This window comes from Ixodes scapularis, unplaced genomic scaffold, assembly GCF_016920785.2.
Source record: "Ixodes scapularis isolate PalLabHiFi unplaced genomic scaffold, ASM1692078v2 ptg000247l_1___fragment_3__unscaffolded, whole genome shotgun sequence".
In the NCBI taxonomy this organism is placed as follows: Eukaryota; Metazoa; Arthropoda; class Arachnida; order Ixodida; family Ixodidae; genus Ixodes; species Ixodes scapularis.
The window spans coordinates 717383-740290 of record NW_024609948.1 but is presented as its reverse complement, the minus strand read 5'-3'; the positions used below and the strand labels follow the sequence as shown (position 1 = coordinate 740290).

The 22908-nt window shown below is 45.5% G+C and overlaps 1 protein-coding gene across 1 annotated transcript in view; it reads right to left on the bottom strand.

Annotated features, from left to right (window-relative positions):
* Positions 1 to 1126: 1126 nt before the first annotated feature.
* LOC121833986 overlaps positions 1127 to 22908 on the bottom strand; it is a 55422-nt gene continuing 33640 nt past the window's right edge. The window contains exon 2 of the mRNA XM_042287718.1: positions 1127 to 2064. Within this exon, the coding sequence (XP_042143652.1) occupies positions 1230 to 2064 (835 nt within the window). The 3' untranslated portion in view covers positions 1127 to 1229. The remainder of the gene's footprint in view (positions 2065 to 22908) is intronic.

Sequence of the window (22908 nt, the reverse complement as noted above, 5' to 3'; positions counted from 1 at the left end):
ATCATCAGCTGTAAATACCGACTTAAAGTAATTGTTAAATTCATCTGCCATTTTTTGTTTCTCTATGGAGCTCATACAATTCATTTGAGACTTTTTAGGGTTAACGTGGTTCCAAAATTTCCGAGGTGACGCTTTCATGAACTCGTGGAGGGTCACGTTATAGTACTTATGTTTGGCTTCTTTAATTTTTAATTTAAGAAGTTTAGAGTGCTCTGAAATCTTTGCTTTGTAGTCGGTGTTATCCTGGAGGGAGTGTATTTTTGATGACTTCCTTAGCCGCTTGAGTTTGCGTTTCAGGTGGATAATTTCTCGCGTGATCCATGGGTTGTGCTTTCTTGTTATTTTTTGTTTTTTTGGGATGAACTGTGTAACACAGTGCGTGATAATTGATTTAAACTCGTTCCATATGTCGTCAATACTGACATCTATCTCGTCACAAAGTTCACGGAAATCATAAAATCTATGAGCAAGGTACGTTAATATACACGCGTCATCGGCACTGTTGAAATCAAGTACAGTTTTAATGGTACCATATGAGAACCTAGATGTTCGTATAGGTATGGTGCATATAACTGCTTTATGGTCGGATATGCCCGTTACTACTTCAACATCGACTTGGCTCTGGGGGAAGTGGTCACTAAGAAATACAAGGTCAAGCAGACTGCTGGACGTTCCCTGCACCCGTGTTGGCTCTCTGACGATTTGTGACAGATTAAACGCAAATAAAATGTCTAATATTGCATCAGAGGTAACAGTGCCAAGTTGCAGCGAATCCCAGTTTACCTCAGGTATATTAAAATCGCCAGCCATAATAATCCTTTGATTTTTAATGTGTTGTTGCATGTAATCATATAAGTTGTACAGACACTTGTGTTCGGAGTTTGGAGGCCGATAAACGACACCTACAACAACAGAATAATAATCGAATGACACTTTGCACCATAAAGATTCAACATCTTTCACATCAGGCATATGTCCGTAGGGGATACCTCGTTTTAGAAGTATTGCTACTCCGGCACCTCTAGTCGTTCTGTCTTTTCTCAGAATGATGTAATTTGGTGGGACAATTTCGCTATCAAGTATTAAGGGATGTAACCACGTTTCTGTGATTGTAACTATGTGTGGATTAAATTCTAAGAGAAAGGACTCCAATGAATATGCTTTATTTTGAAGACTCCTTGCATTTATATTTACGACTCTAAGGTTAGATGGCAGAATGTGGCTTTCGGTTAGTTTTCGTCGGGAACATCGTTTTTTTCTACGGGAATTATGTCTTCTTTTGTCTCATCCCACGCATAGAGATGCCCATTTATGCGAACCTTATCATATGTTAAGAAAACCTTTTCTCGCTTATCTCGGTTTGCTTTAGTGCGGTCCCAAAGCTTCTTACGTATTTGCTGTACGTGTCGGGAGAAATCTTCACCGATTGAAAAATCTGTTCCTTTCAGTTTGACGCAGTTTTTCAGTATCTTTGATTTATCTCTACTGTCCAGTAGTTTGAGTATGACTGGACGGATCTTGTTATCAGCCTGTTTCCCGAGGCGGTGAATTGTTTCGATGCCTGCTATTTGTACGTTTAGAATTCTCTCGAGAATTTCACCTACGACCACTCTTTCGAGTGTCTGACTGTTTTCGTTCTCTTGTTCTTTAATTCCGTAGACAATCAGATTCGACCGTCTACTTCGATTTTCTAAGTCGTCTACCTTTCTGGTAATAATTTTAACAGTCGTTTCAAGTTCAGTTATTCTCTCCCGACATGCACTGACGTTCTTTTGAAGCGTACTGAGACTTTCCAGTTTGTGCTCGATCGCAGAAAGTCTGTCATTTGTTATACCCTTTTCATTTTTAATTTCCTGTATGTCCCGGGCGATTTCTTTCAGTTTTTGTAAAATAGCGCCTGTTTCTGGACCAGGGTTGACCTCAACATCGCCGCTCAGCAAAAGTAGCATTCTCAGAGAGAAAAACACATCGCACAACCACAAGTAACAGGACCGTGGGCACGGCAGCAAAATCAAGCAAACATTATTGCTACGGTAGGACTTGCAAAATCGTTTGCTTCTGCTGCTGCAGATCACTTAATCACTGTTGACTGCATTTTCATCGACTTCTCTAAAGCATTCGATAGTGTCTGTCATAGTCTGCTCCTGTATAAATTAAGTAAACTTAACATGGACCCTAATATTTTTAAATGGATAGAATGCTTCTTGTCTAATCGCACGCGATATGTAACCGCCAATGACCATAACTCCCCTCACTGTCCTGTAACGTCCGGTGTCCCGCAGGGGTCAGTGCTAGGGCCCTTGCTTTTTCTTATTTATATTAACGACTTACCTAGCTGCATTTCTTCATCTATAAAACTTTTTGCTGACGACTGTGTTGTTTATCGCAAAATTCTGGAACCTGCTGATCATCATGCTCTTCAGTCTGACCTCGATAACATTTCATTTTGGTGTGACACCTGGCTAATGAAACTTAACCCTGCTAAATGTAAGTCAATGAGAATTGCACGTCATTCAAATTACATCCTACCATGTGACTACTTACTTAACCGTGTTCGCCTAACGCAAGTTTCGTCCTTCAAATATCTTGGCATTATCATTTCTGCTAACCTTTCATGGCAAGATCACGTCAACTACATCACTAGTAATGCTAATCGCGCACTTGGGTATCTACGGCGTAATTTTTCTTTAGCCCCAACTAACTTGAAACTCATACTTTATAACACTTTAGTGAGGTCAAAGCTTGAATATGCATCATCAATCTGGGACTCTCATATTAACTCCATTATTCTTCAAATAGAAGCCATTCAAAACCGTTCCGCGCGTTTCATCTTCTCAAATTACTTTCGAACTGCCAGTGTCACTTCCATGAAATCTAATCTTAACTTACCCGATCTTTCATTGCGTCGTAAACTATCTCGTCTTTGTCTCTTTCACAAGGTTTATCATTTCAATTCTCTACTCAGTGACTCTCTCTTTCTGCCACCATCGTACATTTCTTCCCGCAGCGACCATCAGTTCAAGGTTGGCGTCCCAAGCAGCCGCACCAATTTGCACTTCCACTCGTTCATTCCCAAAACCTGCACAGACTGGAACCACCTCCCCGCCTCCATCGCTTCAATCACCGACAGCGACCGTTTCAAAAGCGCCATTTGCAACCATTTTTTGTAATCTCCCTGCTGTGTTTATGTTCATGTTGTATTATTATTATTTTTTCTTTTTGCTTCACCACTCCTCTCTGTAATGCTTCGGCCTTGAGAGTAAATAAATGAAATGAAAAAAAGGTGTTGTGGCTTGTTTTCCTCGTTTGGACGGTCAAGACTAGTTCGACGAGCGCCGCGTGAGGGCGCCACCATTTCGCCACGCACGCTGCTCTGATTTTGTATTACTCCGCGCGCATGCGCTCTTCAGTAACGCGCTTGTGGTGGTCCAGAGGCGGCAAGACCCGTCCAGACAGAGTGGTTTTGTTTCTCGGGGTGGGGTGTCAGGCGGATAGCTGTGCGTGTTTTCATAACTAGAAAGGCCGTCCTCGCAGCTATGGGTCCAAAGAGGTATAAATATGGCAAGCGAAAGGTCTCGAAGTCGCAAATAGAGTTTGCACGTAAGCGACCCTCTGCTGAAACTACGGATCGTGAGGTTGAGTCATCGTGTCGTAGTGCTGCGAGAACGAATTGACTCGGGGTGTTGAAGATGCCGCTTGGGAAGCCATGCAACAGGCCGGAGTGGAAGAAGCGAGGCGCACGAAGGAATCTGGCGAGATCGATGCCGAAGGCTATCCGCTTGTTACCGTCGTTGCAGACTGTGCGTGATCAAAGCGATCGTACAGGGACAAGAACGACGCTCCTTCTGGTACGGTAAGTACTACATTTCTTCCTCTAAAAGGGGCGCCAATTTTGATCGTAGATATAATATACATTTCTTTAGAGTGCGTTCGAAAGAAATCCGAAGCATGTTTTTCTCGCCACGAAAATACATTAGTCTCTGTCGCTAGGCTACATTTGGGCGGACGCTGAGCATTTGGCAATGCGTAGTTTATTTTTATGGTGAGATGACCGTGGTTAGAATCCCTCTCTGTTGTATGTGTATCTCTGTGAAAATGCAAGATTTGTTTCGGCAACTGGGGTGACGATTTCTCACGAAGCACTGGAAACAGTTATGCTTTTTGTGTGCCTGTTTTAGTGACCGCTGTTTTATGTACTATACATTCCGAATATACGCGGTGCCATGCAGTCAGTTCGTCAGACGACGTTTTAGACAGCTCGTTTCTTCGAAGCTGCACCTTTTCAAGGATAAATCGTTCCATCGGAAATAGCCGGCGTTTGTTTCATCGATACACCTTGTGACGTTTCGTCTAGTTTTTCTATTATGTGCGTGCTCGCGCTTGCGAACGTAATTGCGCGTCCGTGTCTGCTTGCGTGTGCGCCTGCATGAGCGAGGATGCTTATGTGCGTGCCCCCCGTGCACATGCGTGTTTTCATGCCTACGCGTGAGTATATATACCCGCGTATCTGTGTGCGTGTTATACGTGCATCTGCGTGCGTGTTTGCACGCGTGGGTGTTTGCCTGCTCATAAGTGCGCGTGCCTGTGCGAGTGTGCGCGTGCACGTGCGTGTGTAATTCGTGCGTACGTGTGCGCGGGTGTGCTTGTGCGTGTGTACGTGAATTTGCATCCGTGCCTGCGCGTGCATCCGCGTATCTGTGTTCGCGCATGCGTATGAGTGCCTAATTCGTGCGTGTTTGAGTGGGCGCATGCATACTTGGGCGTACGTGTGCCCAAGTACGCACGTTGTCGGACTTTGCGGGAAAGGTTCGAGAAGCTCGAACCTGGTCGAACTCGTACGTCGGCTGGTTCGCGACACCCTTAGTACTCACGTTGCGGACGGTTGGTGATTGGCCGCTGATAACTTCACCGTAACTTTTTGCTTTATGTTTAGCGCCATTTTTTATATTTCTATTCGTGCTATTGTAATCTTTTGCGATTAAACTCTCTGTACCCTTTCCTTGTGACCTATGAAACGATCTCGAACGCCTCGAACAACAGCGACGCTTGCGTTCGTTCTCGGGGCTAGTAGGCAAGGAGGTTACAAGTATTTATATGACGTCAGACTGCCTTTTGATGCCGAGTCACAACACAGAAGTATGGCCACCGAAGGCAAAAGCAGTTATCCCATTGGCGAGTTTGCTTTGTCTTTCAATTTTCACAACTCTCCCGAATCAGTTTTGCTTTATCGTTTGGTGGTCATGTTTGTGGGCGATGACTCAGCACGTGACTAGACCCTATAACCGTTCATGGTGTTTTTCTCTGTTTTTATTTTTTAGATTGAACGATTCTGCTGCAGTGTGGAACGAACTAAAGCCCCTCGATGTGTTTGCGCTTGTTATGCAAGTAGCGTCAAATGCGCGAGTGCACGTGGCCCATGTCTCGAGCGGCCCTTGGAAGCAAATGGCGGCGCAGCACTGAAATGAGCGGGCCTTGGAAGCGAATGGCGGCGGAGCACCCGCTCATGGCACGTGTCTCGCGCGCTTCCACAACAATGGTTGGCGGTACTTGTAAAAAACGCTTTTATCAAGGGGCTTTAGAACGAACTAGAGCACTATATAGCTCCTACGGAGCAGAGTAGCGCAATCCTTTGAACCTCGTGTTTTGCCGACAAGATGGCCGACAGAGCGGCTCGGCGCGAGTCACGTGGTACTCAGGGTTCCAAGAGGCGGTCCGCCCTATGGGAGAATACATGGAGATCGATACAACACGGCTGATTAAAAAATGAACGGCGAGTTCACACTTTTCAAAACTAGTCTGTCGTGAAGTTAGTAAAGCACTAAACACTTTATCAAAATTTTAATAATATCGGATGCGTGTGCAAATTTTGAGAAGGCAATTTCCAAGGCAATGGCGTTTGAAGCAGACGATTTTTGCTCGCAGCGGAGATGGGCTTTTCGGGTTGGCCGGAGCGGGTCACGTGAATGGTGTGACGTCGCCGTGTCGTCTGCTGCATGATGCCGCTCAGGCAATTTTTTAAAAAAAGTTACGTCCTTGTATGGGACAAAACTTATCGCATATTATTCTAAAATGTTTCATTATTATGTCAAAAATGATTTCCATTCCGCACATCCCCACAAAACTGAAGAAACAACGATTTTCTCACGTTCTCCATGCATTTCTGACCGCAGTTGGAACCTCCGGGCGTTCGCCGCTAGTCGCCGAGAGACGGCGTTCTAGATTGCGCTACTCTGCTCCGAAGGAGCTATATAGTGCTCTAGAACGAACTACACGAAAGTGCTCAACCTTCTACGAAGTCTTCCGAGGAGCAGAACGTGTGGGGATCAGGACTATTGGAAGATATGTTCTCAAGTCATGAAAAACTGCCCGGTCGCCAATCCTTACAAATTGTCTATGAAATACTATAAGAAACAATCAGTGTCGTGAAAAATTGTATAAAAATACTTTGTTGTGCAGTGCTGGTGGCTAGTTGTGATGAAGTAACGAAGGTATATGCCGGTAGTTTGTCATATATGTATTCGATTATGTATTTATTTTTAAAGTACCTAATATACAGTGTTGTTTTTACTTAACTGGAACGTGTTTTTTTTTTAAAAGAGGGGGAGACCCGTCCGCGCGCGTGGAAGACCTGCAGGTGTCTGCGCCCGCGTTTACCCGGCAGGCTTTTGCGGGTTGATTTTGCGGGGAGCAGGCGTTTTTTCTTTTTCTTTTTTGTCTCGCCACCGTGAATAGGGTGCCTTCGTACACATTCGCTTGTGCGGAGTGGCGACATCTCGGCGATTTCACTGTCCGACCTTTTTTTTTTATTTATTTATTTTATTTTTTTGTTTATGCAGAGCATACGTGCTTTGGCATCTCTCGGTGCGAGCCCGCAATTTTGGCTATAGACGCTTTACAGCAGCTGTGCATGGGCGCCGCCATAACTGACCTTCAGTTTTTGTTCCCTCTTATTCCGTTCGCTTCACTTCATCATTACCACAGCAGGACAGGTTATTGCCATTTTAGATGCTACTGTGTTCTTGAGCCCAGCATAGGCCCTTGTGAAGACCCGTCAACGCCCGCTTCAGTGGCTCGGCATCTCGGTAAGACAAGAGAAGGGCGGCTATGGCGGCTCAATCTGGCGCGTGTGTAAAGCGTCTATAGACGAGCGCGCGAAGACCGCCCTGTTTACAAACACGGTTTTTGCTTTGCCCACACCGGGTGTGGGCACTGCGGAATCGCAGCGTCTCGTTTTTGAAGAGAAGCCGCCTCTGCGTGGTGCGCCGTACTCAAGGCAGCGCCACCGCAGAGGGACGGCGTCGGAGCCGCGTGTCGGTGTATATACTTCGTTTCACGTCATGTGCGAGCGAAGTCAAAGCTAGAAGCGCGAGCCCAAGGCTCCGAGCGTGCCGGCTTCGTACGTGCGTACGTGCACCACAGGCGCTGTTACAAGCAGCATGCTCGCGCTTGTAGCGTTGGCTTCGCTCGCCCATAAGGTGAAACGAACTAGCCTTTTGATACCATATTCCCTCCAGAAGTTAATTTATAAACCGGGTGTTCTTTTTTTTTTCTTTTTTTTTTCTTTCTTTCATTAAACTTTCAAGTTGTATGATAAAGCCTCAAAGGCAATACAATGTCTCTGTCAGTTACTTCAAAATATCTGTATTCCTTGGCAGAGTCCTGCCTTTTCCGTGCGGATACTTCGAAAGTCTGACTGATTATTGAATTCCTGTTGCCCACGAGGATAACAAAGGAATATGTGCAGAGAAAGACGCTTCTTTTGACGCTTACAAAAACAAAAAAGAAAAAAAAAAGAAAAACGGTTGCAAAACTTGTCTTCGGATCCCTGGAAAAGGTCAAGACCGCTCAAGATTTTACAACTGACAGCCGTCGAATTTGGAGTTGTTCGGATAAATCCGAATTCGCGATAGTTTCACCGGCGAGTGTTTCACGGAGTTTATAGCATTTGTCCGAAAGTTAAAGTCCCTATCTACAACCTAGGTTAGGGCCCACCAGGTCCAATCACAGACCAGTTATAGGCACGTGTGCATTAGCGTGCTTTTCTTATACACGCGTCGAAGTAATGCATTACGTGACTGGCTCCCGATTGAACCTAACGGGCCGTGGCGTCGGCTGACGACCATCGCAGGACGAGACGCAATCATAGTGCTAAATTCTTCTCGTTGATAAGACTGAAGGATGTGAATGAAATGTACTGTACTTTTTGCTTGGTGGATGTTTTAATGATTTCGCGTACATAGAGCTGACTATCATGTCATGATTCGTGTGGCACCGAAATCCGGCTGGTGGATTGCTGAAATCATCACCTCATCAACCCTCCCGGAACCCGCTAGGAACCCACTTGCCAGTATTCGTTAGACCCACTGTGTCCGACCAAATCCGATCAACTGCCTCGCGCTTCGACACCAAGGCGGTTTTCGTTTGCAGCGTCTAGGCGATCTGAACCGATTATTTTATCTATACTTCAAATGGTGCAGGTGTCAACGATTTGCAGTGTTGTTCAAGATACTCGACAAAAGTATTTAAGACAAGATAGTAAATACCCAAGTGAGAAAGTATTTAGAGTAGTATTCAAGTTACTTTTGCGCCAAACTATTTTGAGTAAAGTGCAAATACTTTGAAAAATAATTGAATTACTTTCGAAGATACTTTATAAGCGCGCGACGAGCTGAAGTTATTACAACTAAATAAAAAAATGGGGGCATCTTGATTATATTAACTTAGCTGAAACGCATATCGTTCGATGACCTCCTAGTGTACACCTCATTTGTCCCCCTAGACACGTGCAAAGGAGAAAGAAAGAACATTTAGTCTTAGTACTTCCCCTTTGGGGACAAACTTCTTCGTACGCCGGAAAAGGTATTTGAGATACTGAGTAGAAGATACTAAGCAATGTAGTTAAGATAGAGTGCTATTTACTCTCAATCGAATGTATCTTCAAGATACCAAAATACCGACAAAAGTATCTTAATTACAGTATCTTGAGTCGAGTATTTGAGATACGTAGAAGCCTTGCTATTTGCTTGTTTCAAGCGAACCTCCTGCCGTCATATTGCTGGCGACACAGGAGAAAAGTGGTTTACCCGCCCTCTTGTTCAACATACCATAAAATACGCAGTATAATTACGAAATATTTACATAAATCTTTACTGACATGCGTATGTACATATACAGAAAGCTGGTGCACAACTGTTGAGGAAACGCACTGGTCGACACTTTTCAATATTTTAAAGATAAAGGTGAAACAAATAAACAGTGGGCGACACCAGTCCAAAATGTATACCTCGGTAAAAAAAGTTCCCGTGTGTCTGTGTTTCCCCAAAGCAATTCGAGAGCCAGTTCTGTAAGCTACGGAGGATGCTCGGCGAATGGCGAAGCCATTGATGTGTCTAGACTGAAAAATAGTCGCCGAGGGGACACTCAGAGGCATGACACGACTGTTGTCTGTCCGTCATAAAGACATCGTTTTTAGAGCGAAACAATAATTCGGATTCGCCATTCGCCGAGCTTCCCCCGCAGATTACAGAGATTGATCCTCTACTCTAGGAAAAGTAGACGCGCAGGAAGTTGTGCGAGGAAAGAAAAAAGGTAGCGAGTGGCGAATATTTGTGATTGCGTGTGCCGGAAAAATATAAAAAGAACCTGAACAATACTTAAAAATTAAAAATCTCGACCAGCCAGCAGACTTCACTGAGGCCTGCATTTTCATTTTCGGAAATTTCGGCAAACTCCAGTCGTGTGGCTTTAGCCCCATAACTTTTGCAACTGTGAATCCATGGGCGTCAATCAACGCCAGGCCGCTTCGTCATCCATAGCCCAAAAGCGACGTTCACGGCGCCCACCAGGATACCAGCCAAGGTCGCTGTACTGGGGCCACCCGATACGTGATACTTGTCCGCCGCCAGCAGGCCTTTTTTCGTCTTTTTTCTCTCGGTCGAGGCAGGGCCGGCATTTGGAGTGGGCGACCTATGCAGTTGCACCGGGCGCCATTCATAGAGGGGCGCCGAAAGGGCCGCCAGGTCATGCAGGGCTCAAACCTCGAGGGGATAAAATCAAAAACAAAAAACGACCGCATCGCCGTTTGGCATTTCGGCCGCAAAACCAACGACTAAGTTCTAGTTATAATTGGCGTCCATCAACCCGCAGCCACCTGTGAATGTTGTTTTGCTATAGAGAACCTCTCCCCCCGGTGAGAATCAAAGCGTCATTGAATGAGTCATGAACGACTGGGCAAGCGGTCACCTCCGCACAGCTCTCAAATTACGAGCGGAGCAAAACCTGACTGGCAAAAAGCGATGGAGCCAGCATGCCGCACTCTTAGCGCAACTTACTAAACGGTGGCGCCAAACCCATCGGCGAGCAAATCAGTGTGTCGGAGCGAGTCACGGGACAAAATAGTATTGGAACGGAGTTTTGCTCTTAGTTATCACGTGCTTCGCTCAGAGTCTCTGATTGGCTCGCAGAAAACGTAGGCTTCACCCTTTGCCAAGTTATTCTGAGCCGAAGAATGACTTCGCTCAGTAGGTCTCTCTTTCTTTTTTTTGTGTGTAAGCGACCAGCGACGACTACGGACTTCCAATGCCGATCAGTGTTGCCATTTCAAAATTCAGAAACTCGCCACAAAAATCCCGAAAACCGCGAAAAACATATAAATTTATAATGTTGCGCAAGAATGGCCGCATCACTGCAGGCAAACCTGGTGTCCGACATGAAGCTCTAACTCTTGCAGTTCAGTTTCTCGTTTACATTGTTGTGTGGTACGACATTCTTTTTACAAGTTAATGTTGTAAGCGAGAACATGCAATGCAAAACGAAGGACATCGTAGCAACCACCCAGCTGATGGAAGCATGCAGCGATTGCATCGACAATTATCGCGATGTCGGGTACTGCAACTGGCAACTGCGAACGGTCTTCCCGAGAGCATGGGTATTGACAGTGCGACGAAACCGGCCCCTCGACTGCGGCGGAAAAAGCGCCAGTTCTGTTATGAGTGCCAGGACGAGGTTGATGATGTCGAGACAAAATTCAAGCGAGAGTTCTTCTACGAGATGGTTCACACCGTGAGATGTCGATTGAAGAACGCTTCACACGGATGGAGCAGCACGTGAGCTTCTGGGGGTTCCTTTAGGGCCTCACCCGACTTCCCGACAAAGCGGAATGTCTTAAACTTTGCCAATGCCTTGACCATGCATGCACTCAGAGTCTGGGACACCTAGAAAGTGCAGACATCGACGGTACAGATCTCTGCGAGGAGCTGATCTAACTATGCAGCCTGCTGCCCACTGGATGCAGTGCTCGCCAGGACGTCCTCCAGTTCATTCTGGACAACCATCTATGTAACAAATTCCCTCATACGTGGGTGTCATTGAGAATCCTCCTCCCTTTGCCAATGTCAATGGCCACCGCTGAGAGGAGTTTCTAAAATTAAAGCTTATTAAGACATACCTAAGATCAACCATGGCAGATGACAGGATATCGTCATTGGCAATTTCGTCCATTGAAAACAAGATAGCGTCTAGCCTGGATATGTCGCAAGACGTAGCCCAATTTGCGTTGTTGAAGGCTCGGAAGGTTGCCTTCTACGGCATTTGACATGGTTAACTTGTGCTTTTGTTTTCTCTGTCCCTTAGACGTTAGCTTGCTATGGGAGACCCACAGCTGAAGTTTGGTTAATCTAAGAAATAAATGATTCTTGAACTTTGAACACGGTGCCGACAAAGCTCACAATGCTCGCGGACGTCGTTCGTTTTTAGGACGCGGTTTTCGACTGACAACGACAAAATCGCGACCATTCGCGCTGGGTCACTGTGGCATGTTTGCTTACAACATGATGTTTGGTGCGAGAATAGTATACGTGTGTGTAAGGGGGGGGGGGGGCGCCACGCCTGCAGTTTGCCCAGGGCACTTGCTGCTCTAAGGCCGGCCCTGGGTCGAGAAATTTGTGCTGAAAACGAAGAGACACGTAGTGGATGTATTTGGACAGAGCAGGCCTATTCAACTCAGAGTACCGCAAGATTGAACGGCTTATTATGATCATGGTTAATGCTGTTTCATTAGATGGGCCATGCAACGATTTTGCTACTTTCACCGAATACTTTCTGAATGAATACTTGAAGTTCATTATGGGCGGAAAGCGTGTGGCAACCCTCCACAGACCTTGCGTATTCGTGCTCGTCGTGCTCTAATAAGTGATCGGTGGGCCATTGTCCGTGGGATCCTGTGCACCACGTGACCACGCTGGAAAAAACGCACCTCTGGTGGTCACATGACCACGTGACCATGTCCCGTGGGGGTCATGTGAACATGGTCAGTTGGATCCCGCCCACCACGTGACCAAACTGCGAATAGCGCGCCTATGGTGGTCGCATGATCACGTGACCTTGTTGCGTGGGGTCACGTAATTACGCAGCGACAATTAAACTTGTAGCTCATGGCGTTGCGCATGAGATACTTGCGTGACACTTGTGTCAGTGTGGTTGTGCAAAGTGCCCGAAATTCGAACTTAAAATTGCTGCAACGGAACTTTAAACCGCGTGGAAGCAAATTAGTCACGGCTTCCGGTTTTAGCGCACGCGCCAGCCTTTGTCCCTACAATAGGCAAAATAAAAGGCAGTACATTGGGGGATAAGCGAGTGAGGAGAGGACACTTTCATGGTAGCCGGCAGGTAGACCGGCATAACATACTTGTTTGTTGCTGCTGTTAAAAAAACATCTGTATTAGGTCTAATAAAGGAAAAATAGAAAGGGAGAACGATGTGTGACTACCCCTATTCCGGGTCCCATTAAATTTCTATCGAGGTGCGCGCTGTCCGAGGCAGAACGAAAGTTCTTGTGTTCGTGGCTTTTATTTTCAGCGCTGTAATAATACGAATGTTGAGGACCCAAATAAGTCACTAAGATTGTCAAAATATTTTTCCTGCTTCTCCTGGCTCGTGCAAATGTACTTTCCCATTTGCGAAAATCAATGCCGCTATGCTCTAGAATGTAATGCGTCAAAAAGTAGGAGTAATTTCGTTAGACTGAACAAAATTACGCGTAAACTCCTCTCAATAGTGTTATGGTAGGTCATATGATAGAGTTAGTATGCCATATGATAGTTGTCCTCTTCTAATTAGCTTCTTAGAACATCTAAGGACCTTGCGTTTGCAAGAGACGAGCGATTTTATGGGAAAGGGCAACTCAGAAAGATACAAACTTACGTCCACATTCAAGACGACCAAGATCCGCTCCTTTGTGCACTCTATTGCACGTGGCAGTGCCTTGTTGAATAACCGTACTTCGGGCTCAACTGCCTTCTTTCGGAGTTGCGGTATGAGCTTGTAACAGAACACAAAATGTACTCTTTGCCTGAGCCATAGGAGCAGGTCCCGAAAAGCAAAGTCCAGATGCTAGCTGTGCTTTGCGAAAACGCGCACACTTATTGAATCATCGGAAAATATGTGATAGCATTTCTCGGTAGAAAGAACACGAAAATATAAAATTTAGCCAAAAGATGTAGATACGTCATGTTTTTCTTTGGGATCTAGTATAAAACTAAAATAACAAGACCTTGAGATAGTTGCATGATTTTCGTGTTGCACAACAAACTTTGATGTTTGCTTCAAACGACTATTGAAGGTGTCAAAAAGAAAAAAAAAGACGGGTTTATTACGGTTATCGAACGCGGTTTTATCCAGGTTCGTTTCAACGAAAGGGGTGCGGTATATCGAAGCACGGTTTAGCGAAAATGGATACATTTTATCGAGGCCTCCGTTTGAGAAATGCTGTTTGTAGGCGGCGGCAAGCTAGGCTTCCAAACAGACCGCGCTTCGTGCGGGCACCCCTCGCTGTCGCTCGGGAAAAGTTTAATATAAGTTCGAGCGTGGATCGCCAAAGGTTGGTTAGCATGCGGGCGGTCGCCATTTTCTCTAAACGGCGATCCGATCTGCTGTTGTCGCGAAAACGGTGTTCGCTAAAACGAGCTTCCCTAAACCCCACTTCTCCGAAAATCAGCACATTTTTCTCCATAGCTTACAACCATGCTGGGGTGTTGTAAGCTCTTCTTCTTTGACCGAGGCTGACCCCCTGTCGCCATTTTGCAGGTTGTTTCCGCCTGCGTAGACTACCGCAAAATCGAACTTTTTGAGAGGCAACCCGTCAATGTTCTCCTTGAGAGCCTGCACCGTCGCTCCCGAGAAGCTAAAGCTGCACACTTGTATGCACTCATCTAAAAAGCGCGGCAAAGCCATTTCACTGGGCTGCTGCCGAAGATTGCGCCTTTCATCTTCGTCCGGACCTCAGTGAAATCTTCTAAATCTCACTTCTTTGTATACCAAGGTCGAACGCTAGAGCACGTTTTTTGAAAGCAATACACCACAAGCGCACACAAGGAACTGAATAAAGACCCAGGATCGGCTGAGTGAGAAACGGCTAGCTAGACTTATTTTTGCCTCAAACATGCAGTCCGTGTTTGAAGTGCAGGCTACCGAAACAAGACTACCGAAAAGTAGCTCCTAAAGTCATTTTTACGGAACGTGCAGATGGTCTTCACCGGAGAAGAAAATTGTGGCGGAGCGCTTATTTGTACGTGTTTTACTTGTTTTGATATCTAGCATTCAACAATGCTGCAGAGTGCCACCGTGAAAACTAACACCAAACAAAAACTAACCCAAAACAAACGAAAGAGCCAGAACCCGTGCAAACTGCGAGCGAGGTCTTTCCTTTTGTTTTTACTTTGTGCACGCGGCCCAACGCTGCCCGGTGCCGCCAGCTTCGTCCAGACGGACTTTGCGGGCACTGAAAGTGAAGGGAAAGAAAAGGAGACAGACGCGCGCGTCTCCAACCGAGAAAAAGGAGGCAGCAGGCTTTGAAGTTGAACTGGTTGAACTTGAGCGCAGACGTCTCTGTCGAAGAGCGGGCCCCGGACGGACGAGTTCACCCTAAGTTGGAGGGGAGGCAGGCGAAACCAAATTCGCGTAACCTGCCGATCGCGGCGGCGGCATTTGCACCCGCAAATGAATGGGCTTGGCAACTTACAGACTCGCAAGACTTCACACTCAATGAACCGATCAAGTTAACCAGTTGACAGAAAAAAAAAGTGAAATAAAATATTCTGCTACGCGAAAGCGGTAGGTTTTGTACTAACAGCGACAAAGCGTCTTCGCTACGGCGGATCGAACGCCGTTATATCGAGGCTCATCTTAGCGAAAGGGGTACGGTTTATCGAAGCACGGTTTAGCGAGAGGTGCACGTTTTATCGAGGCCTCCGTTTGAGAACTGCTGTTTCTAGGCGGCGGCAAGCTAGTAGTAATGCAAAACTATCGATAAATTGACTATCGATACTATCGATAGTTTTTCCAAAACTATCGATAGTGTCGCAGAACTATCGATAGTAGACTATCGGTAGTACTATCGACAGTTTTTCGATAGTCGACTGTCGATAGTACTCTCGATAGTTTTTCGACAGTCAACTATCGAGAGTTTTTCGATAGTACTATCGATTCCTTTTTTACTATCGATACTCAGTTTTCTGGTGACTATCGATAGTACTATCGACTGTTTTGCACTACTAGAGCGAACACAGTTGCCGCACCGCCGCTCGCTTCCCCTTCCTCCTCTCTTCGGCCAAACTCCCGTCTTCGTTATCACTGAAAGCTGAACCGAAGTTGAGACGGTAATTGCTTGGGCTAGTTGGTGTCCCATTTGAAAAAAAAAATAAAATAAAATAAAAAATTAAGCGAGAAAAAGAGACGAGGGAGCGACGCACACTACTAATGTCGCATAGCTATCGATAGTAAACTGTCGACAGTACTATCGATAGGTTTACGATAGTCGACTATCGATAGTTTTCTGATAGTCGCTTAACAACAATTTTCCGATCGTCGAGTATCGATAGTACTATCCATAGATTTTCGATAGTCGACTATCGATAGTTTTTCGATAGACGACTATCGATAGTACTATCGATAGTTTCTTTTACTATCGATGGTCAAATTTCTGGCGACTATCGATACTATCGATAGTACTATCGATATTTTTGGACCACTACAAGCTAGGCTTCCAATCAGACCGCGCTTGGCGCGGTCGCCCCTCACTGTCGCTGGGGGAAAATTTATTATAACCTCAAGCTTGAGCGTGCACTACCAATAGTTCACCGCCAAGGGTTCGGCAATCTAGGCTAATGAACCAGGGGGATATCGGAAACGGCACCCCGGCTGCCGTCATTTTCTCTAAACTGCGATTGGATAAACTGATATCGATAAAACGGCGTTCCCTAAAAGGAGCTTTTCTAAACCGCATGCCTCCGGGACAAAACGGGAATCCGGGGAGGTAAGAGCGCCATCGAAATACGCACATCTGAGTCCATTTGGACTGTTGGCGTTTTGTCTTCGCCAACGGGCGACACAGTGCAGATAACCCGTGCCGCGTTTTTTCTTTTTTTTTTTTTTTTTTTACATTTGCTTTCGCTCTTTTGAGGTGTGCGTGTCCTGCGTGTGTTGCTAGAAAAGTATGCCAATTATTGAGATTCTAAAAGTAAACGTCTCGCAAGATGAGGTAATCGGATAACACTAACACTGACATTATGTCAAACTGATAACCTGTATCTCCCTAGGTTTACCCCCAAAATTTACAAAACGTCCTTGTACTTACACAAGATAATGACTTCGGAAGGCATTTTAGGTGTGTTTTGCTATTTTTTTTTTTTTACTTTACGAGCTACCTTGCGGATGTTAGTCTGGAACAATACAGAGGCGTGAACTTCAAAACACAAAGTAATCAAATGACTAATGCCGAACGTATAAATGCCGGAAAATTAGATAGAAGTATGTCGTGCTAAATAAAAAAAAAAAAAAAAAAAAAAACTCGTTCGTCCACAGGTAACTTAAATCGATACATGGGGATTTAATTCCCCATGTGTAATTTGTTCGGGAAATTCATAATCTCGCGAAGGGAGTTTTTGTGCAATAAGAAGAATTATTTTTTCATTTCCGCAGTTCAATATCGTAGCTTATCATCATGTATGTCAGCACAAATGACATTCACCAACAAAAACAAAATCACACTTTCTTCGAACGCATTGCTACACATTAAAAAAAAAAAAGAAAAAAAAGTGCAATAATAGGCCTCGTGAACAATTATAGCAAACAACGAAGACATTATTTATTTTGTTTAACCTACGCGCTTTGATATACTTTGCACAATTCGGAAGGTGCATCTGGTGTTTCAGATAAGAACGGTCGACCATATCCGGTGACCATTTTTAATTCTGACTAGAAAAATGCATCTTGCTGCCACAATGCCCAGGAAAACGGAACCGGTCGTTGTTGTTGTTGTTTTGTCAGCGTGTTATCCTCTATTTGGCTAATCTTCGTGACAAGTATTGTTGTCCTTGTTAGCGGGAAAAGTTCACGAAAAACGCTCAAATAAAGGCATTTCCGTAAATGTGCATAATTTTGAAAATCAATTTAAAAAGAAAGGCCATCTTCGATTTTTTCAAACTCTTTCAAGTTAGCGCCAGTGATATGTACTAACAGGATGTGCAAAAACATGTTGCATTATTTGTGTGTCTTTAAAGTTACAAAGCAAGAAAATCTGGCCAAGTGGAGGCTACCGCGGTTGCCATGAATGAGGCCTGTGCGTACGCCTATTTGACAATTTCATTATTTTTACACAGCGTAAAACTTCTCCCGGGTGGTCAGATTGACAGCACAGAGGTGGAGGGTACTTTTGAAGTGATGATTCTTGATACGTCTTTTTTTGTCTATTAGTACAAGAGTCAAAAAAATGCGCAGAAGCTGGAGCAATCGCGAGACGCTAGCCTGTCGCACGCTTCGCAGGGCCCGCTTTCTATGGCGGGCGTGTAGCGTCTCTGCGCACGCCACGTAGGGGAAACGATCGGTGCGGCTCCGATAACAGGCGTTTAGGTAACAGGATATAGGGCTCTAACACGATATTGAGGATAGGGCGCCGTACAACGGGGGCACCTTCGCGCGGCAATAGAGCCTCGGCCGTGGTGGGCCGCACACCGCAAAAAAAAAAGAGGAAGAAAGATTTTTGTTTGTTTATAATGCAATTAAATGCAAAGGTGCAAGCGAGCTGGACAGTTCGTTTGTTTGAGACTTTTTATGCTCCCTTTTCATCACATTTTTGTCTTATAGACGCATTGTAGCCGCTTCGCACTAGCCTGCCAGCAGGCCTGGGTGGAATCGAGCCTTTATTGTCCGAGTGGCTTGCTTGTAGACGCCATCGTTCGTGCTACGAGCAATTCGTGTCGCAGTGAGTTGACGCATCTATACACTGTCAGCAGTGCCAGGATTGAATTCCAGGCACGGGATGGAGGGAATTCCAGGCACGGGATGGAGGGAATCCCAGGCTGTTGTTTTCATTTCAACTGAACTCCTAAAAGTCAGCCCTTGCTAATCAATGCCACGTTGGGTAATTTGGTGCTGAGGACGTCCACCATATCTGACGCACATTTCATATCTGATGTAGCCGGCCCTCGAAGGTTGTAAACAGTTGCATCATGGTGCTTGACGAGGCCTCCAATCCCATCGCAGACGTTCTTGGTATGCCCAGTAGCGGAAACTAGCCACTTGGCCGACAGGTACTCGGTCTTAGCGAGCTCATGAAGTTGGTGCCTATTCCTGAAGTAGCTTGCTCCGCCGTCACTGGCCCACATAAAATGTGCGTAGAAAGGAGCAACCTCCCCAAGCCACTCGTGAATGTTCCCAAGGCCATAGTATGCGCGGGCGGAATCGTGGCTGGTGTCATCACTGATTGGAGCGCAGCTACAAGTCCCTTTTTTTGGTTGTCAGTATGCATGACGTCGCATGTGAATATCTTCTCTAATAATATATGGCAACCGAAGAGGTTGTGCCCTCTAATGGTTTCGCCTCCCCTCCTTTTCCTTCAATCAACGCACCCTTTCTTGTGACGTGATCCTCCGGGTGACCAATTAATCAAAAACACGAAAGATGCAGCTACACTGCCTAAAACGTGAACGGGAAGGAAAATACGACGTTTCGGGCGAACGTCCTTCTTCAAGTGATAGATACGAAACACGGCGAGAAACAAAGAAAGGGTCGTATACGTCACAAGAAAAGGGGGCTATGCATTTGTTACTCACCGATTTTTTGTTTCTTACACGAAGATGGGCGTCCGCCCGAAACTTCGTGTATTCCTTCCCGTTCACGTCCTATTTATTGTAGCACAATAATATTTCTTTTGTGATTACGTGCCGAAGATCATTGTTCTCGGCAGCCCCCATTCTCTTACACGCTGAGATAAACATCTGCTATCGGAACCACTTCTGTTGATTCCTTTGCTTGGCGTACACAGAGACGCTACACGCCGACTACCGAAAACGTACCCTGAGAAGCGTGCGACAGGCTAGCGTCTCTCGATTGCTCCGGCTCATGCGTACTTTTTTTTTTTAAATCTCGTACGAAGAAAAAATAACTTGCTAAACATTATCACTTAGAAACTATCGCCCACCCTGCGCTGCCAATCTGACCACCCCGGAGCACTCTTACGGGCTGTAAAAATTATGAACTTGTCAACTACGGGTATGTATAAGACACAGAAACAATGCAATAATATTTTTGCACATCATGCTCATAGATACTATTGGCGTTATTTTGAAGAGTTAAAATATCGAAGATAGCATTTTTTTTTAATTGATTTGCAAAAGTATGCATATTTAGTAAAATGCCTCGATTTGAGCGTTTCTCGTCAACTTTTCCTGCTAATCAGGACGACAATATTTATAGCAAAATAGAGGACAACACGCTGGCAAAGTTTGAAAACGGGCTTGAATAAATGCGGACAAAAAAAGAAGTTAAAACTTTGGCAGTATTGCTCAATGTGCCGTCGTCTGTGCGATTTTTTTATTTCAAAATAACGACGTCGATACGTAGTGATAAATAATTTGGGTCAACCATTCCGATACGGGCCAGCAGCCACAACACATTTTCGGGGAGAGCTGCCTGAAATGCCAATTTTGCTAAATCCACAGATAACGCTTCAGATTGAGCAGGTGTTTCTGACTTGTTTTCTTGAAGGTAACTTTGTTTTTTTTTTTTCCTAAAACAAAGACCGGTTCCGTTTTTCTGGGCATTGAGGCAGCAAGATGCATTTTTCTGGTCAAAATTAAAAACTGTCACCGGACACGGTCGGCCGTTCTTATCTGAAGACAGAGTCGTCCTAGAGAAAACTGCCGCGGCATAACATAACAGAACTGCATGTATATTTGACGCACAAATATCAGTAAGCTAGGTGGCCTCTTTACGTTTTATTTATGTAGAATACGCTTGCAACATCACATTTTAATGCTTTCTTTTAGTGGGTAGAGGAAAATCGGACCCTTCACGTAACATATTTTTGTAGATTTACTTTTTCGAGTACAAAAGAGGGATTTTAGTAGTGGAGGAGAAGTAACCAAACTTAAGAACGATTATAGAGACACGACAAGAAATGTAGAAACGAAAACTGGTGGTCAGTCAACTGCAAAACAAGCACCCAGGAGATTTTATTCACATTGCGTGGTCGCATTTTAATATTGCAATTATGAAATTCGTCTAAATTTGGAAAATAGACGCAAGTGGAAACGTTCTCAATTGAAAGAACGCATGTTGTTCCTTTCCTCACTCAGAATACTGTAGCGGGACTTCGCTCTTCCTCCACAACCCCAATACAGTGAAGACGATGACGAGTTAATGTTTCAAAGGCCTGCTCATAGAATGATAACATCATGTCCCTTGATTGCAGATTAGCGCAGTCTTCAGGCACGGGTCCGCCCAAGTTGAAGGACTGGAGGCGGTCACAAACTGGAGTCGATAAGACTGTTTGCCGAGCCGACCAAGTCTTGCGCTAGAACGTATAAATAGCAGATTGGTTAAAAGCAGAGTCAATAATTATGTTCAATGCAGGACACCAAGTAACAATTGCGAGCTTTCATGAAAATTTAAAACTAGGTAATGATAGCGACGTACTTCGTCCCTCGAACACATCCGAATCTGGAAGCAATCTGTTTACAATAGAAGCTATACGTTTATTCAGTGTGTGGTTCGCACCAGCCTGAAGTACACAAAGTGATTCTCAATCGATCGTGGCAATCGCACCATTCTGATAAAGGGAAAATGTACATCACTTGTGACAGAAATCATAACTGAATGGGGACGTCATAAAAAAAGTTCTTACCTCTTGATTTCGGTTTTCTTCGGGAATGCCAGCCGACTGACATATCGCGACTGAAACCACTTCTAAACCTTCTAAACCAATAACTTCTAAACCAATAACGACCACAACAGAGCGGTCGTGCGCGAACAGCCGTCACCGCCGGACGGACAACATATCGGCGTTCAGAGTTCTCCGAATCCTCCGGAGAAGTCACTCCCCGCGAACATTTACCTACCGCACGCGCCACTCCGCACCCCTCTAGCCCCTCGGGGCAACTGCCGGCCGCGGCCCGCCGCCGCCGCTGCCGTGGGCGACTCGGCACGAGCCTCACAAACCCGCGAATCCGCTGCGAGCATCGAATGCGACGTCATCACGTGTCATTTACGTCACCCTACCGAAGGAGACGTGAAGCGCCGTCCGCGAGTTTCTCGGGGCACGGAAGCACTGTGAAGGCTGTCACTAGCGGCGTTTTGGTTGCGTTTCGACTACACTGAAGGAAATGCAACTGTAACGAACAAAAATGTGGTTTACGTTCTTTCCCGAGGAGTCTTAAGGGACGTGAGCTCTCATTTCGCTGCTAGACCCAGATACGTTACGCACTCATTCGCCTCGGAGGGAGAGCGCCTTTTCACGCCTTCGACGCGCGCGCCATCTGGATTCTTGAAAAGTTACTATCGGAGATGAAAATCGAGGAGCGCTCCCTCTTAAGGAAGACGCGAACATTGCATAAAAGTGAAATCACGCGCAGGTGACAGTTTCACTTCATATCATTTACGAAGTTTGGAACGTCCGTTTGGTTTCGAAAACATAGAAGTGCCAGTAGTAAAGGCCAGGCACGTAGCCAGGATTTTGTTTCGGAGGGGGGGGGGCATGACAAAATGCTGTATGAGGGGGAGGGGGAGAGTGGTTTACTCTCTAGGCAACGAAAGCCTAACTGAAAACTGTATGAACTTGCGCGAAGAGGAAAAAGTTAGCAAAACTTGATAATGTCTGCCTAAAAGTGCATGCGCAACAACGCGGTGCCTGAAATCGCCTTTGAAGCATTTGCTAACCTTTGAAAACAGGATAAAAAGTCAGTAGGATAAGGATAGATAACTGGGCGAGTTGGTGAGAGTTCATGTTGAAAAACAGCGCGACTAAGACGAGGACACAAAGAGACGAAAAGAGCACAAGACAAAGCGCTGTAGGATATCGAGGTGTCTTTCTTTCACAGACATGCACGTTTTCTAGCCATTCGTGCTGACATTTCCACACGTTGCCCTTGTGTGACAGTGCACTAGCCTACGGCGAGCCACCCATGACCTCCAGAGCTGCACACTGTCACCGTTATTACTCGAACCCCGCAGCACTGCAGGAAGTCCACTCAACATCGCGTATGCGCATATTCGCACATACAAGCCGTTTTAAAGGGCAACTCCGCTCAATTCCGAAAATTTTAGGCTTCCATGTGATTCACATTCACAAGGCACTACTAAATAACTCTACGTCTTCGGATTTGCGAAATGTGGAATATTATTTGTATAATCCTTATTAAAACATCAGCAGATACCGAAACCTCAACTTCAGTTGCGTCAGGCAACATTGGTCTCGGGTCGTCAGAGTCATGGCCACGTCACGTCGAACCACGTGGTCTTGTGACGTTCGGGAGGGAGCGAGAAACAGAACACGCGACGCGGGCAGGTCTTCTTTTTTTTTTTTTTTTGACGCGGGCAGGTCGCTTTGCATGGCGTGGACGGTGATGGCCCGGGGGA